Source organism: Otolemur garnettii, unplaced genomic scaffold (assembly GCF_000181295.1).
Source record: "Otolemur garnettii isolate 467f Iridium unplaced genomic scaffold, OtoGar3 scaffold00165, whole genome shotgun sequence".
Taxonomy (NCBI): Eukaryota; Metazoa; Chordata; class Mammalia; order Primates; family Galagidae; genus Otolemur; species Otolemur garnettii.
The window spans coordinates 1,354,964-1,374,910 of record NW_003852560.1 but is presented as its reverse complement, the minus strand read 5'-3'; the positions used below and the strand labels follow the sequence as shown (position 1 = coordinate 1,374,910).

The following is a 19,947-nucleotide window of genomic DNA, read 5'->3' as shown; positions in this document are numbered from 1 at the left end:
TGCGGGTGCACAGGTGGTAACCGTGGTCACAGGCATCCTATTTCGCAGGTGCGAACGGCTAGGGGAAAGGAGTTCACGCATCACTAGCACCAGCCCCACCAACAAGGTTGGCTTCTCCTGTCAGGTTCCAGAAGAAGATGACTTAACTGTATTTGAATAAATGTAGATTGTTGTATTATACTTAATAAAAATAAACCATCCCCTGAAAGTAAACTCTAGTGTGTTGTCTTGAGAAAAAAAAAAAGACAGTGTCTTATTTTCAGGGAAACACGGTAAGTGGAGATAACTTTCAGGAAAGCAGGAGACCGCCAAGTTGAAGATGTAAGCGTGCAGCTCCACCTGGGAGACACGACAGGTCACAAATAAGGAGAGTGAGGTTCAGAGAATAGAACTCTGGAAATGAGAGTGATTCAGCTTCAGAAGGATCAAGAAGGCAGGGCAAGAGCCCTGGCGGTGAGAGTTTGTCTAAGGGCGTGGTCAATATGTCAACACTCTGGGGAGTTCAAAGGATCTATGGATTCAAATGTGTCCACTGCATTGAGGAACCAGATGATCAGTCAGCATGAATGGGCCCAAACTGCATTAGTCTAAAATTAGAAATGGTTTTCAGGACAAGAGTACTCACCGACTCCTTCTCCTACATTAAATTTCTGTTTTTTCAGCTCTGAAGAGGATAATGCTATTGATATAAATACTTTGCTGTACTAGTGGGTTAATACTCAAGTTTTAACCAAGTTTTTCTAAGTGAAAATTAATAAGATCTTTAAAGAGTCCATGTAGAATCAAAAGGTCTATGTTGTTTTCCTCCTTGGAGAAAGTAGTGCTTCTTGGAACTGTTCAGAGATGACCAGGGAGGTTTCGTGGCTGGTCCTTCTGTAAGTCTTTTGTTTCATTCTCCACCCCCATCCCTGCTGGGCAACCAAGAATGCTGATATTGCTGTTCGGAATATTGTCTTACCCTGTGACTTTGTGTGACAGCTGGGTGTGATTATTTTATTAGTTTCCTGATTGAGCCAATTTAAACCAAAAAGGAAGACAAGGTAACAAATGTGATAGCTGTTAAGGCAGCTGTCACTTCTGGTCATTTGAGCATAATTTGTTTTTCTTTTCCTCCTCCAATGTTTTTCTAAACAGATTTAAAAGAAAACACTGAGAGTATATAGAAATTACTGCCAGCCACAGGGTCAAGACCTGGGATAGGAGATTCACAAGCAGAATCTCTTAGTGCACTTTGTCACCCAGAAAACATGGTTAAAACATGCCGGTTGTGTAGCAGTCCGCCTGCCTCTGTTTTAGGACACCTGCCCATGGGATTGAATGCACTAACTTTTCAAGACTCACTATAAATTCAGACTTGACATTGAGCTGATGTAGCCCTTTCAATGTGATGCTTGTATTCCTCTGTCCATTAGTTGAAAGTTCTCTACAAAACATGGGTCAAATGCAGAGAGGCAGGAACTGCCAATAAAACAGTAAGGTTTCTAAGTGACCCAAATAAAAGCGTATTTTCTGTTTCATGGTACAAGTGATGTGGTCTAGCAGATTCTCTATGTGTGTATTTTCATTTTGCCCTTCAATTGTTAACCTGTGGTTTAAGGAACATGTCCCGAATTGGAGGCTGCAAATGATCAACTGTAATCATTATTTCATGGAGACCAAACTTGCTTTCTACACTGTTAGGAATTTCCCGTGTTGACATAGATCAGATTCTTAAAAGACTGGTAAAGAATATATCTTTGAGGCTGATGATCAGTACTGGGGGAAAATTGTTGATTTGGGAGATTTGAGATATTAAACCCACCCCAAAGCTCTCTTGAAACATTAAGTAAAAGGTTTGGAGTACTTTAATGATGCAAGGTCTTTTCTCTTAATTTGTTCTTCATTTAGAGATTTAAAGTCTGTGTTATTAAGCTTATTGAAATTCAAATTAATGTTTTCCTCTTTTCCTTCCTTGATTGATTAGGTTGTCAAGTTGTTAAGCAACAAAAGATCACAAGCGGTTGGAATATTAATGTCTAGTCTTCATTTAGATATGAAAGACATACAACATGGTAAGTGTGAAAATAAAAATTCCACCTGTTGACTGTTAAAATTTAGGCTGAAGGAGATGATGCTTGGTGGTAAAATTATTTCAGGCTTAGGGTTTCTATGTATTGAGATCGGTATATTTCTTGAATGTGCTATCAAACTTTCTTCCATGATTGTTTCTGAAAAGGTTACTATTAACTTGGCTATTCTGTTATTTCTGTACCTTGGGAAGAGCCCACTTTTCATGGCACATTATCCTTGTTAAGGCTTCTATAGCAAAGTCCCCTATGTTGGATGGCTTAGCCACAACAGAAACTTATTTCTCATTGTTCTAGCACTGGAAGTCCAGGACTGGGGTTCCAGCATGTTTGGGTTCTGGTTAGAGCCCTCTGGTAGACTCCCATCTTCTCCTGGTATCCTCAGGTGGTGGAAAGAAGGCAAGTGCGCTCTCTTGGGTCTCTCTTATAAGGGCACTAATCCTATCCATGAGAGTTCTATCCTTGTGATCTAATAATGTCCCAAACATTCTACCTCTAATGCCATCACATTGGGGGTTAGAATTGTAATACATATACATTATGGGAAAGGCAGAAAACATTCAGTCCAATTAATAAATATTTAATTTTCATATGATAGGAAGCACTAGGCCCACTGTACACTGCAAAGAGACCATATCTGAAGTCTCTGTTTCTGGACGCCATGCTCAAAGAGATACCGATAAACACTAGTAAAAGCCCAATAGCGTGGTGCTTCTGACACCAAATATGCCTGGAGAAGATAGTTCTCAGGAGAAAAAAAAATTGATTGAGCCTCGAGTCTCAAGTGTTTGATAAGCTAATATAAAGGAGAAGGAATAAACTTATCAGATCAGCCTCAGCCAGCTTGAGAGTTTCAGGGAAGCCTGTTTCAGTTGTTTTCAGAAGGTTCTTAGGATGAGTGATGTCACGTAATGAACTATATTGTCATATTTAGTGATGAAATGAAAACAAAACTTCTCAGGAGGCTAAGTAACGGTTCCTGATGTTTTTAAAACATTGGGTGGGACTCAGGATGTGCCCTCTTCATCTTCCTCTTCTAAGGTACTTGGAGATGCCCAAAGAGTGACCAAAGCAGATTGATTATACATAACCAGCTATGGTGAAAAACTGGTCCTCTATTGTGCCAACTCTCATGTAAACCCTGGGCTTCTCTAAACTTAGAGGGATTGCATTGTTTTTCCTAATAACCATCAAAGATGATTTCAAATTATTCTTGCCCACTGCCATATCCTCCAGTCACATTTATGCTGAGAGAGAGTGCCCAAAGGTGAATAGGAGAATTAAATTTATATTCGGAATGCCCTGTCAGCTGCCCAGCACCTTAGAATAGATTGAAGCATCTTGAATTATCAGCAGAATGCCAGGTTACCTGTTAAAGAAATATGGTTTTAAGTGTAACACAGACCTTCTAAATCAGGAAAGCGTTTAACTGGCTTTCTTGCTTACCCCTCTATGAATGTCGGTTCTATGTGTTAGGCTTAAAATATCATGTGGAATAATTCACAAATAGCATGAGCTTGGAATGCCCTGTCCATTGATGAGTAACTCTTAATCACAATTGAAGTTTTTATTAAATTGTTTTGATGGTGAGGAAACGTCCTCAAGCTGAAACGTTTGGGTCCGTAGTCATGGAAGGGAACGCCAAGGCCGGCGCCAAGAAGGAGTTGGTGTTTTCTGAAGCTGGCAGATGGAGCCCCGTTGAGTCAGAGAGCAAAATCTGAAAATAATGATATGGTCCTTTCCTTCAGTCAGATTTTCAACCCGGGTTGAGTTAATAACGAGAACCTTGTGAACAAAGGAGTCCTCTTGACATCTGCGTCTGTGGTAAAGCCAGTGAGAGTTCATTGAAAATTCGCTCACTTAACATGCAACGCTAACAATAACATGGTCTGAACGTCAGTAGTTGAAGGGCCGTACAGAATTATGCATCAACTTAATCCCGTTAGGATGTAAAGTGATTGCTTGGGTTTCTTTGAAACCCTATACATGGTCTTCTAAGAAATTAAGAAAAAAAAAGGTTGCCTTCCAAATCCAAAGAGGTGAGCCGTGGTGCCCTTGTGTGGCTGTGACCCTGTTCTGTCTGTTTATCATCTGGAACCATGATTTACATGTGTGAATCACTTGTGGCCTCTAGAATAAACTTGACTTCTCCGAGGCTATGCCTCCACTGAGAAATCCACAGAAGCATAAACATCGTTGATTTGGGATATAGACGTGGCCGCAAAATTTATCCAGACCTCCAGAGTCATTTTGTACAAGAGCAAACCAGGTCCTGTTAGTGGTCCGGCTTCCTTCTCAACACAGCTTGTTAACAGAACACCCTGAACTTGCACCAGAGCCTCTTCAGTTACCAGACTTTTTTTTTTCTCATGTTCATTCAGATGTGTGGCTTCTCTAAGACTGTGCTTTTCCTATGACGAGCGTTGGTTTCTCTAAAACAAAGTCTGTGTAGTATTGGTAGAATTTTAGCAAGGATCATTTGCTCTGCTTCTCCACTTTCCTCTAGCCTTGAATTTACTTTGTGACCTTTCTATTTTAACGTGCCCTATTAGAGTAATTAGTGCGCATAAGGTTTGAATTCTGCTTGTCAAAGGTCTGGTTGTGGTCTCTGTATTTCCCATTATAGCAGATGCAGAGAGTCCTCAGCAAAGCATACCATCAAAAAATAGGAGAGAAGAGGTCAGGTTCTTGACTGGGTTTATTAACGTGACCGATTTAAGTGCGGCATCCCCAAGTAATGAACTCTGTGTGCGAGTGTGTGAAACTTACCATGGCAGGCTGAGCTGCCAGAATGTAATAGTCAATCAATCTGGTAACTTCTAAACTGACCAGCAGTTAGGACGTGATAGCTCTGAAAAATCCCACTCTGTGGATTGGAATAATTTAAAGTCTATGATGGAGGTGCCTGGCAGAGGGGATTTGCCCCCCTTTTTTGCTAGGGTGTGGGGGCACTATGAGTTTGAGATGGCCTCAAACTGGGGGTCCCTTCAGGCAGTGTCACCTTCTTGTCTACTATCTAGCTGGGTTTCCCTGAGTTTGCATGGCCTTTTGAGTCCCAGTTTATTGTGGGGAGGGTCTATGATCTGTATATTGAATGGGCTCTGGGCTTTGATATTTGGCTTCTAGCCCCGTGAAGCTGTCAGTAGAAATTCAGATTTATTAGGGTAGGCAAATAGCCTGGGGCAGAAGCAGTTTCTGAGCTGGCTGCCTTCTCTGGATTCTCCCCTTCCATTTGTCTAGCAAACTAATTCCTTACTATCGGGTCAGATTGTTTACCCCTTTACAATATTTTACAAATACGTTTTATCCAGAATCTTCAGCTGTTAGTGGGAGAGTTGATTCTAATAATTTGGCCTGCTATTCCTCTAAGTTGGCATTATGTGAGTATCTTACAGCTTTGTAAGGGTGGTTTAGTTTTGTGAAAACAGTTTGAAAAATTTTATACATTTAGACCGTATTTCAGGGGTCAATATGCTTTTTTTTTTGGCAGGGGCTGGGTTTGAACCCGCCACTTCCAGCATATGGGACTGGCGCCCTACCCTTTTGAGCCACAGGTACCATTCTCAGGGGTCAATATGCTATTCACAGATCTTAAGTTCATTTTGGTAGATAATAAGGAGCTACAAAATTTTTTAAATTCTATATGGCTTGGCTTTATCTCTCTAACCCTCCCCTGCTCCAGTCTTGCTACTATGTGGAGTATCCATGTAATTTCTCATCCTAACTGGGGTATGTCTGAGAGTAGAAGGGGACGCTGGTAATAGCCTTGCCTGGATAACAAGTGTATAGTGGAGACTTTACAGGTATGCTGGTAATATGGCCAAGCTTCTACCAGGTGTAACTGAAACAACTTCAGATCTAATCCTCCCTCTGACACAAATAATCTATTTATTGGCCAGCAGGAACAAAATAGTTTGAAAAGTCTGCTTTGTGCACTTGAAGTTGTCTAGTTCTCTTAACAGGTGCTCTTACCGTGATCTTCTCTGAAAGGTTTACCCCAGACAGATGCAAACACATCACAGAGGTAGGAATCTCTTTCCTTTATAGTCTTCACTGGCAACTAGAAACCCACCTTGGCCAGGGACTCAACTCACTACCCTTTAGCTTCTAGGGGCCCCCTTAAAGATCCTCTGGGTTCTTGTCCTTTATAATTTCACCAGTTAAAGCCCATTGCAGACAATAGTGTGCTACCATGTTTTCCCCGAAAATAAGACACTGTCTTGTATTTATTTTTTCTCAAGAAGACACACTAGGGCTTATTTTCAGGGAATGTCTTATTTTTATTAAGTACAACACAACAATCTACATTTATTCAAATACAGTTAAGTCATCTTCTTCTGGAACCTGACAGGGGGAGCTGACCTTGTTGGTGGGGCTGGCGCTAGTGATGCATGAACTCCTTTCCCCTAGCCGTTCACACTAGGATGCCTGTGACTGCGGTTACCACACGTGCACCCACGCAAGTGCGAATGGCTCAGAGAAAGGAGCTGTGGCAGATAAAAGGAATTCCAGTCTTCCTAACCACTCGAGCCAAAATGCATGACGTGGCTATGCAGATATGCTGCATGGCCATGCCCATCACTAGGTCTTATGGGGTAGGGCTTCTGTTTAACAAATGCATAGAAATCCTGCTAGGGCTTATTTTGGGGGTAGGTCTTATTTTCGGGGCAACACGGTAGTTATAAGCATCCTCTGTTGTTGTAGCTAGGGAGTGCTGGGCTGCTTACACTAACCGCTTCTAGATCATTATCTTTCTTGCACACTACTGGTCAACCATCTCTGAGGTTAGGACCTTGGATGATGCATAAAGTTGAAGCTTTAACTGGCTCATACCAACTGTTGGATTCCTTCTGCAAACATATTTTAAACTAGATTATAAATATTGTAATGAGGAATACCTAATATAGTAGAACGTCTGTAAATTTCCCAAAGGACTGTAACAAACTGGTCAACATATGGAGGTGGTCAGCATAAGGAGCTAGGCCTGCTGTAATGATACATACATGTGGTACATGTCCAGTCTGTGAAAATTAGGGCAACTTAAGGAGGTGGTCAGTGTGTAGGGAGGTGGTCAACTATGGAGGTTCTGCTGTGTATATTTCGTGATTCCACCCATATAAATTTCAATATCCTACAGGGATGGCCGGCCCTAAGGTATTAATGACTCTGGTTCCTTCTAATCTTTTATGTCTGCCTCATCTATAGTTAACTGGAATTGTGGGCCCCTGCACAAAAATGCTAGATTATGTCTTTGGTGAAATTTCTATCTTGTTTTAAACATTATTTATGAAAATCGTGTATTTTATATGAGATATACAATTGCCTCGGTTGATGTAATTGTGATTATTCTTTTTTATTTATTTATTTTTTTATTGAATGGTAACTGTGTACATTGATGCACTTTGGGGGTACAGTGTGGTGTTTTCACAAACAATCCAAGACACTTCCATCAAACTGGTTAACATAGCCTTCATGTAACTTTCTTGTGATTATTCTTTAATCTCTAATCCCAATAACTGATTTCTCAATCACCCTTTTTTTGAAAATACATGATTAAGGGTACCTTATAAGGGCACTACACATGCTTTTAGGTTTAACTCAGAAATTCTGGTGAAATCTCAGTATGATTTACAACTCCTCAGTGGAGCTGAGTCGTGCTCCTGTTCTTGTGCTCTGTCATTGATTTTCTTCAAAAGGGCTTAAAGCTGAGAAGCCTTATCCTAAAAATCGTCCGGGAGTGAAATATCTAAAGTAGCAGGTACCAAAAAATAATTGCTGTTGGTAAACAGGATATATATTCTAAGATGTTTCACAATCAAATATATTTTTAGTAAGCGAAGAGATGAAAATAAGTATGAGCTTAAAATTTGCTTTTCTTCTCCCCTCCTCGCTCTACTATTATGTTTTTATTCATGGTTTTATATAACGGTCCGGAGGAGGGAAGTTAATTTCTAACTTTATAGTGGAGGGAATTGAGGCTTTATGGATTAAGCCTGCCTAGTTCTTTACCTCCACAGGGCAGACAAGGCACCCAGTTCCTGCTTCTGCTTCAGTCTCAGTGTTTTCTGTGCAGTATAACAGCAAAAACAAAACCAGCAAAAGAGCATCATGCTTTTGGCTACCAGTTGTTTCATTTTTAGAGGTATTAAAACACCAGAGAATGTGAATATAGCAAACCATTCATTGCATCGTGTCCGTTTATGCAAACTTTCCAGTCCTAGCGATTCTGTTGTTTCAAGAAATGAAGTTGTGAATTTTTTCACATCTGAGACTTAAATGAGGAAACTTAACTTCCATGGAAATTACTAATGGAGCTACTTATTTTTAATTGAACCATGCTGAGATGAATGAAATAGGTAAGTGTCCCATAACAGCGTTTTGGTTTAATGACAGACCACATACGTGATGATAGTCTCATAAGGTGATAATGGAGCTGAAAAGTCCCGCCCACCTGTTGTCACTGTCATCCAACGTGCTACATTTTTCTGCATTTCGATACATCTTGATGTACAACTTACCGCACTGTCAAGATGCCTGCAGTGTTCAGTGCAGTGACAGGCCACGCAGCTAGCTTGGGAGCAGCAGGCCATGCCATGTGCACTACCTGTATAGTGAGCTGCACCTTCTGGGTCTCTGCTTCATGGAAGTATATGATGTTTGCACCACATGAAATGGAATTATAGCAAGAGGACCCTCACCAGGAACAGGATCCCCAGTTTCCTCCTTACTACAAAGGGCTGTTCAATGAGTTCTTACCTGTAAACAAACACATCCACACCTATACTAAACACCCAACAAAGCTATTTCTCCTCTTCTTCCTGTATTTCTTAGGAAATGGGCTATGTCTATAGGTTTAGAAGGTGTTTGAAATGTAGGTCAGCCAGTAAGAGAACTTAAAGATTTGGGTTTCATTCCTTCTTTCTTTATGATGGACAGGCTCTACCGTAAATCTTTGCCCATGGAACAAAGGAGAGGGACAAGGATGTGAAGAAACAGGAATTCGTGTACTATTGGCAGGCATATAAATTAATTCCGCCATCTTGGAAAGCAGGATGGAGGTTCTTAAAGAAAACTGAAAGTTGAATTACCTTATCATCTAACAATCCCCCCATCAGGCATATGCCCAGACCAGTTGAAATCAGTATGTTGAAGGGATGTCTGCATTCCCATGCTGATTGCAGACTCATTCACAAGAGCCAAAATATGGAAACAAGTGTCCATCAACACATGATTGGATTAAAGTATGTGGTGTATCTATATATATATGGTGGAACACTAACCAGCCTCAAAATTGTGTCATTTTGCAATAATACGGATGAATTTAGAGGACATTCTGTTAAGTAAAATAAGCAGACACAAGGAGATTAATAGTGTATGATCTCCCTCATATGTGGAATCCAAAAACATCAAAGTTATACGATTAGAAAGTAGAGTGGTGGTTATCAGAGCCTGGGTGGGGAATTGAGGGAGATGGAGGAAAGGGGGTATATTGGTTCATGGGTATGAAGTTTTAGCTAGGAGGCAAAAGTTTTGGTGTTTTTTTGGACAGCAAGGGACCATAGCTAATAATAATGCATTGCATATTCTAAAATAGCTAAACAAGGGAATATTAAATTCCACAAAGCAATGATAAATGTTTGAGGTAATAGATATGATAAGTAAATAAGTAAATATATAAAGTATAAGAACACATCCTTAAAAGCCTGGAAATACCCTTTCCTATGAACTTTGAAGGATCTTTTTTCTCTTTTTGAGACAAAGTCTCAAGCTCTTGCCCTCGGTAGAGTGCTGTGGCATCACAGCTCATAGCAACCTCCAACTCCTGGGCTCAAGCAATTCTCCTGCCTCTGCCTCACAAGTAGCTGGGACTATAGGTGCCTGCCACAATGCCTGGCTATTTTTTGGTTGCAGCTGTTGTTGTTTGGCCGGCCCAGGCTGGATTTGAACCTGGCAGCTCAGGTGTATGTGGCTGGCACCTTAGCCACTTGAGCCACAGGCACGGAGCCTAAAGGATCTTTTTAATGGTGATTCTCTTTACCTGTATTTGGACAGCCTACACCTCTAACAGTTCTTTTAGCCTGCTGTGCTGCCAGGGAATCATGTTTTTCTTATGCAATTTTTCTTCTTTTTTTTTTTTTATGCAATTTTCTACTAAACAAGTTGTAGATTACAAACTCCAGGTCCTTTCTATAGAGTTCAGTTTCACTCTTGGAGACCCAAGCTTTTTCGCTTGCCTATTAATTACTGTAAGAACATTTATCTGCAATCCATTGTTTATTTTTGTAATATTCTCAAAAATTGGGCTCCATGTTGGCCATGTTGTTTTTTTCCCACCAGGTTTTTCAGTGGCTGGTTACTTTATGAAATTCAGGTATACAAGGCTTGCTTAGAAATTGCTTCATACCCCTTTTTTTTACCTTTATTTTCAGTGTTTCCCTCACATGGGATATAGAATTTTAAGACCTGTTTATTATGTTTATTGAGACATTAAAAAGGTAGTAAATGCTATGGGGAGATTTATTGAATGGTTTTCATTGAAATGTAAAGTTGCTTAGAAGAAATTTGAGAAGAAAGTGGGCTCCAGTGAGCCTAGGGAACCTTTTCATCAATTGTAGCCTTGTAGTGGAAAAAGGTACACGCGAGATGGTATACTTTCATTAAAACCTACTTTCCGAAATTGAATATCAAATATGTTTTAATTTAGAATATAAGTTCATTACCTAGAGTTTTTATTTTTTTTAATAAAAGAAAGACCTCATATATCATCTGAAGTCACACATAGATTATTACATCAAGACAAAATGAATTATAAGCCTTTTATTACAAGTTCCAGCAAAAACCCTGAGTTGAACTTAGCTTACCTTTTTATGAGGCTGTTCCATCGTTGGACTTTGACGATTATGCTTTTGTGGGAAGAAGGAGCACAATGTCTGGGGTTAGACTGGAACTGTGAGCTTAGGATATGGTTATTCTTTTCCCCTATTACACTTGTTATCTGCATTATGTATCAGCATTTGTTTGTATGTTGATTTTTGCCAACCTCCTGACCCCCTACCCCCATGGGAAGGATAACTCTGTGAAGCTGGGGACAGCCCACTGCCACTTAGGGCATTTCCATATAATGGTGCATCTGTTCTTTACAGTCACTGGGTGATTGTTGAAGGAACTGCGTGTTACCACGTGAGGGCAGAGGCTGAGTCTAAATCTGAGTACAGGGAGAGCACTTGGTGTGAGACCATAATTAATCACATTAATGTTGACCCTCATGCCACTTTGTGTTAAAGGTGTGGTTTTTGACAACACATTCCTTTTCCACAGTCCTTGAGCGGGGTGGGGTGTGGACTGGTGTTTTGAGAGGAGGGGAAACCCCTTTGACAACTAGAGAGATGCTTGTATATCACGATCGGCTTCTGAAACATTCTGTGCATTCCGACAAGCACTTCTCTAGCCAGCACCCCAACGTAGCCACAATGTGTGACTTTCTCGCTTTCTTTATTTAGTTAGATGAAGCGAGGATCTGAGAGTAATGGAGGTACTACTAGTTGGCACTTTCCAGCTTTCCATTCTTTGTTTTTTTTTTTTATTAAATCATAGCTGTGTATGTTAATGCAGTCATGGGGTACAAGATGCTGGTTTTATATACAATTTGAAATATTTTCATCAAACTGGTCAACATAGCCTTCCAGGCACCTTCTTAGTTATTCCAGCTTTCCATTTTTGAGCCATATGTGTGCTTTTCCTACGAGGTACATCCTAGAACTATAATCACAGCACTTCTCCGTGTGCTGAGACATCAGATAAAATGGTTCCAACCCCATGATCATGTGATTGCATGTTACTTCCTGGCAGGCCACAGTGTTGACATCTCACCCTGTTCACTATCTTGCTTTTTTTTTTTTTTTTGAAAAAGAGTCTCAAGCTGTCATTTTGGGGAGAGGGCTTGGGCGGCACAGCTCACAGCAACCTCCAGTTCCTGGGCTTAAGTGAGTCTCCTGCCTCAGCCTCCCAAGTAGCTGGGACCACAGGTGCCCACCACAATGCCTGGCTATTTTTGTTTTAGTTGCAGCCATCATTGTTTGGCTGGCCCAGGCTGGATTTGAACCCGCCACCTTAGGTGTATGTGGCTGGCGCTTTAGCCGCTTGAGCCACAGGTGCCGAGCCACTATTTTGCATCCTGTCTCATGGGCAGCTTTGAACACAATAAGACCTCCACTAACTTTGTGCCTTTTCAGCCAAATATGGAATTTTAAAATTAGTTAAACATTGAAATCAAATTATTATTTACACATGATTAAGAAAGCAAGTTGTACAGAAAGGCTTACAAAGGAAAAAACACTCTTCCTAGTTTCCCATGTGAACTTCGTGACTCCCATGGTAGATTGTATAGGAATGAATTTTCCCCTTATTTAAGCCATTATAGATTCATATGAGGAAATGGTGGCCCCCCAGAGGAGGGTTCTCTATCATTGTTGAAAACAGCATGAAGTCCTTATGAATGAAGTTGTAAAGATACTTTCTGAATTGAGTGAGATATTAATCTGAATTATCTGTAAGATTCTTATGCTATTTTTGTACAATTCTAAAGTTATAGATAGACAACTGCTGATAAGAACAGTGAACACCTATAGCCTTTTGCCTGCAACAAGTAGGTCAGTGGCTGATGTCATTATCCCCAACTTTGGGATGAAATACTGAGGAATAGAGTAGCAAAAGAACCTTAATCAGCACACAGTGGGGCTACAGTTTAAGCACAGTCAGTCTGAATCCAGGTATGGGCTCTAAATCTCAGGGAAACTCAGAGAACTCTCAGGGAAGTGGCTTAAACTGGAAAAGTGGTGTGTGGTACTTTTTCCCTCCATGGTTGGCAACTGAACCGTGACTCTTTGGCTTTCGTGGCTGTATGTAGCACTCTACTGCTATGCCCTATAGCTCGTGTTCATACACCGTGTGTGTGGAGGGGATGGGGGACGGGAGGAGCAGAGGGGACAGAAATGCTGAGGAAGAGAATGCTGGGCAGGGGACAAGGAGGTCACTTGATGGATATATTAGAGGATTTCCTTTGCAATTTCTTCTGTTACCTTTACCTATTATATACTCTATGTTTTGGGATTCTGGTGTGCTTGGCCAGAGAAAGCTGGAGAGTGGAGGGTTTCCCTGAATGACCAACTTCTGTACCAGTCAGAGAGATAAGGAGGAAAATTCATTCAGTCAAAGCCTGTGATCACCTTAGTAAAATACCTACTTATGAACGTTAGGGCGCATTATGCTTAGAGTGGCTGATTTTGCCGTTGTACTCTCTAGCCCATGTTCTTCCGACCAAGAAAGTTGTCAGCATTGACCTTAAAACACCACGGAGACTGATTTGTTCATTCCTTCCTGCTGCCTTGATTTCTCCCAAGGTTTCATCATTCAGTCTCTCAAATAGCAACTGTCTACTTTGTGCCAAGCTCCATTGCTGGCATTGGGATACAGAAATAAAGACAAAGAGGCAAAAATGGGTTGGGTGCAGTGGCTCATGCCTATAATCTCAGCACTTTAGGAGGTCAAGACAGGAGGATCACTTGAGGCCAGGAGTTTAAGACCAGTCTGGACAACATAGTGCCAGTCTCAAAAAATAAATAAATATTAATTGGGCATGGTGATACACGCCTGTAGTGCCACCTACTTGGGAACTACTTGGGAAAGGTGAGGTGGGAGGATCACTTGAGCTCAGAACTTTGAGGCTGCAATGAGCTATGATTCCACACCTGCACTCTAACCCGGGGGACAAGACCCTGTCTGGTTAAAAAAATAAAAAAAAGGGCGGTGTGTGTGGCTCAAAGGAGTAGGGCGCTGGCCCTGTATACCGGAAGTGGCGGGTTCAAACCTGGCCTCAGCCAAAAACTGCAAATAAATAAATATAAATAAAAAATAAAGGAGAAAGAGACAAATTTGTGGCTGTGTGGAACTTATATTTCAGTAGAGGAAAATATATATATTTTTTTAAATAGCAAGGTATTTGCTACATGGAGGTAACTACCATGAGAGAAACAAAGAGAAGAGAATGGAAACAGGGCACAGAATGAGCGGTGAGGGAGACGTCAGGCAAAGCCTGGGGGACGGTGACATCTGAAGGGCACAAGCAAAGTGCCCCTGTAAGTATCTGTGCACGAACATGCTGGGGACAAAGATCCTGAGGTGATAATGTCCGGGCACATTAAAGGACCAGTGTGTGGTCACCTGGGGGTGGAGAGAGGACTCATCAGGGAGGGAAGTTGGAGATAGGTTTTAGGTGAATAACTGGAGGGACAGATCGTGGATGGCCTTTTGGACTTCTTAAGGATTTTGGCTTTTACTCCAGGAAAGATGAAATAGTAATAGAGGGTACAGGCAGAGGAATGGTTGGTCTGTTTTCTGTCTTCTAGGAATGTTCTGCAGTGCAGAAGATAAGGGCGCGGGAGGGAGGCAGAACCAGTGAGGAGATGGTCACAGCAACTCATAGATGCATGATGCTGGTGGCCTGGCCCAGAGTGGTGGCTGGGGAGGTGTGTCAGGACAGTCAGGTTCTTGCTGTGTCCTGAGGGGAGAGGTGACAGGATTTGCTGTCACAGACTCCAGGGAAAGGAGAGGACTCCAGGATTATCGGTCTGAGTTAATGAAAGGTTGTATTTGCATTTAATGATGAGGAAAGTGGCAGAAAGAGCAGGTCTGGGAGGACTAGATCAGGAATTCCATTTGGGACACGTTAAATTTGAGTGGAGTACAGGGTTCAGACACCTGGAGTATAATTTCAGATTGAGTCAAGATGAGGGTCAGGCTGGTGACGCAAGATGAGATTATCAGCATCTTGATGCCATTTAAGTCACGGAATAGGTGAAGGGGAAGAGAGCAAGCTGATAGGGGAGTAGGAGGAAAACCAAGAGAAGATAGTTTTTCAAGAAAGAGAGAGTGATTAGTTCACTTAGGAATTTCCATTCAGTCCAATTAGGTGGTGGCTATTGGAGACCTTGACAAGTGCAGTTAGATGGAGGCCCGATATTGTTTAGTTATGAGCAAAACAGAAGAGAGTGATTTGATGATTCAAGTATAGACTTGTTCCTGAGATGAGGAGCATGAACTTGAAGGAACTGGGGTGGAAGAGGATTCTTAAGTGGAGAGAAAGTCTAGCATGTTAATCAGCTATGCATATGATTCCCTTAGGAATGGGAGAATTGAGTGTACGGGAGAGAGGGGTCATTGTTTGAATGAGGTTCTTGAGTGGGGTGGGTGGCCTTAGGTAGGGCGCAGCCAAGTTCATGCATAGGAGCTCAAGAAGGGTGAGGAAGTGCAGCACAGTGGAGCCAGGTGAGCAGAAGTGCTGGGAGCAGCACCCAGGGGTTCTCTTTTAATTGTTTCCCTTTGCTCAGTGCAAGAAGAAATGAGGTCCTCTGGGAAACAGGAGGTCGAGGGGATGTTTGGAGATGACAGGAGACAGCGCTGTTCCCCAGAGAAGCAGAGTGACTGGCTACGGAATTATGATATGATTGCCGGGTAGCAGTGAAGGGCCTTCTTGAGGTTAGGAGCCCTGATTTGATGGGTGACTTTTGTCCCCCGCGGGGATGCTCAGCTGTGTGGGATGCCAGCACAGCGGTAGGTGAAGAGAAGGTTTAACAAGTGCTGAGATTTGGGGTATGAGAGTATGATTCTTTGTGGGAGGCAGAAAAGATTGGGGTCTAAGAGAGGAAATAAATAACAGTGCATGGTTCATGTGTGTTAGGATAGCGGTTCTCAACCTGTGACCCAGAGGAACTGTATTAAAGGGTTGCGGCATTCGGAAGGTTGAGAACAACTGTGTTAGGATGTAGGGAAAAGAGGTGGGACCATCTAATGGGGAGGAGGCCAGTGGAGGCTGCGTCTCGGTGAGACTAACAAGAGAAAAGTGTGGCCCCACCTAGGGGGTTGTGTAGAGGATAATTTTGTGCTTAAGATGAGTCAATCAACTGAGATCCTCATAGGAATCCTTAGTTGCACCTCAGCAAAAGGAGAACGCACAATTAACGTTGTTGGTGGAGAAGTAATTATTTTCTGGGGTATACATCACTATTTTCCTTTCTTTTCCACAAGAGACTCCATTTGCCATCATGGTCTCCATGGCACCGGCTACACTGGGCTGCTCAATTTTCCACAAACAGTAAATGTTTACAACATTCTGAGATTACACCCTGACTCAGTCTACCATCGCAGGATAGCCTACATGGGTTAGGAGTGAGATTAATTGGAAAGTGGAGGGCAAAGAGAGGTGTATTCTGTATTGAAGATAGTATAGGTTTTCAGTAGCTCTTGGGGAGGAGACAGAATGCCCACAGTTTCCTCAATTGCTCATCAAACTTAACACTAGTTCCCCTGGGAAATTGAGTTTTAGGGTAGATAATTGGAAGCCGTATTAAAATCAGGATGTGAATTTAGATCGTTTCCATGGAGCAGTTGATTTTATTAAATGTTCTGTTAAAAATATAAACAGCCAAAGCTTCCTTGATTTGCTGACATTCGTGTAAATATAAATTTGAAATATTTTCACGTAAATAGAAAATCAGATTGCCATTCTGGTGGGCTGTTGCATGTAACATTGAGAATTTTTCTTAGCAGCCATTTGGAAGAGAATACAAATTGAGCTATCTGTGGGATTGATGGGATTAATTAATTGATATATTAATTATTTCTTTTGGAAACATATACACTTTTTTTTTTTTTTAAGAGACAGAGTCTCAGTTTGTCACCCTTGGTAGAGTGCTGTGGCCTCACAGCTGACAGCAACCTTCAGCTCTTGGGCTTAGGTGATTCTCCTGCCTCAGCCTCTTGAGTAGCTGGGACTACAGGCACCTGCCATAATACCAGGCTATATTTTTGTTACAGTTTGGGTGGGGCCAAGTTTGAACCCGCCACCCTCGGTATATGGGGACAGTGCCGTACTCACTGAGCCACAGGCGCTGCCCATATACACTTCTTTTAGTCTTAGTACTTTTCCTTTTACAATATATGATCAATCTGTTTAAACTTTAGACTTCTTAGCTTCCAAACTCTTGGACTGCTATATTCGAATGCAGTTCTGTTATTAAGCCTTTTATTTTTTTAATAAATGGAGGAAGAGGATGTGTTTTATCAAGCTTGTGCCTCACCTGTTACCTTATTTATCTGAGTTAGTACCTGGGTCTGCTAACATTACCTTATTTATCTGAGTCAAGGCTTTTGAAATATTAGATGCTTGTTAAGTAATAAATTAAAAAAAAATTCTGTGCATCTTGAGTAAAACTCTGATATTCAATTAAATAGGCTTTGATATTTTTTGAAATGTTTGAAATGTTTAGGATAGTTCTAGAAACATACAGTTTGCACATTGGAGATGAATTATTTATTTCTAATTTACTCATCAGTGACCTGATGAACACTCATTCCCACTTCACTTCCCATCCTTAACATTTTTTGTTCAGTGCCTGCTTTTTAGAGTTTAATTCACAGCTGTGTAACTGCGTGTGGGGCCTCCTGGCCTCACTGTAGCTGAGCGGTTAGAATCAGCAGTGGAGGTCAGTCGTCATCTTGGCCGTGATCTTTGGAGTCCCTTATTCCTGTCATTTCATGCACGTCGCACCAGGTCTGGGTGTCACAAAGACATTATGTCACTTTTCTAGCGTTTGTAATACTCTCGAGTAGTGATTTCAGAACACTTAGTGAAAAGCTTCAAGTGTTCAAATATAATCAAGTCTGGGGCTCAATTTTAGGAGCAAGGCTCCTAAACTTCTAGGCTCAATTTTAACTCATTCATTTTGTGCCAAAAAGGAATTTTATAAGACAGGGTGAGTTTTCCTTTGTGGTAGCCTGGAGATGAGGACAAATACACTTACTCTCCTATCGCCTCAGCTGGAAGAGTGGGTTATAGAGGAGAGGTGACAGTCCCTAGGAAATTTATTAATAGGAAATTGCTGCTACTGCTTCTTTTTTTGAGACAGAGTCTCAAGCTATCGCCCCGGGGTAGAGTGCGCTGGCGTCCCAGCTCACCGCGAAATTGAACTTCTTAAACTATAGGGATCGTATTTTCAGTTGAGATTAAATTTTTAAGTGCTTTGGCAAAGCATTTTAGCTACTGGCACCCATTTTTTCTCACACAGATATATTTAGATTGACTCTATATAAACCAAAAAAAAAAATGCAAAAGCTTCTTTATGTGCGGGAATTGTGACGTTTGAAATCTGCTTTGCTTTTTAACGATTTGATTCTCATCGGATTATTTATGTACAAAAGCAGCCAAGGAAAAGACACTGACAAGTCTCTGTAAAGGCAGAAAGAGGCTCCTGGTCCTTCCAGCCCATAGGTTTGGGACTGCAGAGAAAGTTCCAAATTTTGGTCCATTTTTTTGGATGGAATCTTGAAGAAGCATTTAGTATTCATAGAGCAGTATGAGCTGGAGCTATAATTTTTATCTAGTTGGGCAGGTGGGGAGAAGAGAGTTGGAAGTATCAGTGCAGAGTGAGCGTCTCGACGCTGCAAGTTCACGGTGCCCGAGGTCAGTTCAAACCTTGCTCCAATCAGGGGCTCCCATCGGAAGCGTTTCTGAACAGTGAAGCCCATTCTGTTTGTTTGTTTGTTTGTTTGTTTGTTTTTTACTATCTGCACATATTGTCAGTGATCAAGGGAGTTCTGGAAGCTCTGACAATAAAAACAGTTTTCTTTAATTGAAAAAAAATCTCCCAACACCGTGATAAGAGGACAGATATATCTTGTGCAGTTAAATCACCATCTGTGGAGCGTTGGCAGTGGCAGAAATGCTAAAAGTCACTGGGTTTTTAAACTAATGAAGGAAGACAGGGGTTGAAAGAAACAGAATGGGTAGTCTCCTTTGTCAAGGCATCACCTAGGCACTGTGGGGTAGTTCCTGAACTCTGGAGAGTAGAATGTGTGAGGGGAGTCTAGTGGACAGAAGGAGAAAACTTCCTCCCACAGTCATCTCTCCATCCACTCGTCACCTGCGGACGTTTAATTAAAGCTCAAAAATGTGACTGAGAGAATTGAACCGAGGCAGTTTCATCTCACCTTCGAAAAGTTTCTCCTCTAAAATTGGGTTATAGTTTTCCTAGGGTAGCTATAACTTAGTTTCGTACTAGGGCTGAGTACATTGGATACTTTTTCTTCCATTTTTGAGATACTTTGCTAAGAAGAGTATTTTCCAGCTCCTTCTATGTAAACATGAAGGAGGTAAAGTTTCCTAAATGTAGACTATAAATGTCTTAAAACAACAACTAAGAAAATGACATGAAGGCTTTTAACCAGTTGGATGAAAGTATTTCAAATTGTATATAGAAACAACGCAGTGTACCCCATGATAGTATTAATGCACACAGCTATGATCCATTAAAAAATTAAAAAGTTTCTCTTCTACCCATAAGTAACCTTTTATTCATTAAAAGCACATCAGACAAATCCTAATATCTGAAACTTCTCCCCATTTTTAACTAATCCTTCATCCCCCTACATTAGTGGTTCTCAAACCCATGGGTCGCCACCCACAGGAACTGTATTAAAGGGCCGAGGCATTAGGAAGGTTGAGAACCACCGCCCTCCATGATGAAACATTAAATTAATACTTACACACTGATATATATATATATATGTATATATGTATATATATATATATATATCAAAAGGAAAAAATGAAAAACTTTCCTTAATTGAACAAAGAACAAAATAGGACTCAACAGACTTGGACACCCGTGAATCACATTTTTGCACATCTTAGCTACATGTTGATGTGCATAAATGTGAAATTGTTCCAAGGGGATTGTGATCAATATTTTGTCAGTGTTAGATTTTTTTTTTCATTTTTTAAATATTTTACAAAAGTAGTCAAAAAGCATGAGTTAATTCAGGTCAT

At 41.2% G+C, this 19,947-nt stretch overlaps 1 protein-coding gene across 1 annotated transcript in view; it reads left to right on the top strand.

Moving 5' to 3' along the window:
- The window catches only part of FMN2 (formin 2), a 332,811-nt gene that overhangs the window by 147,608 nt on the left and 165,256 nt on the right, over window positions 1-19,947 (top strand). The window contains 1 exon segment of the mRNA XM_023519245.1: window positions 1,964-2,051. Coding sequence (XP_023375013.1) covers window positions 1,964-2,051 — 88 coding nt within the window.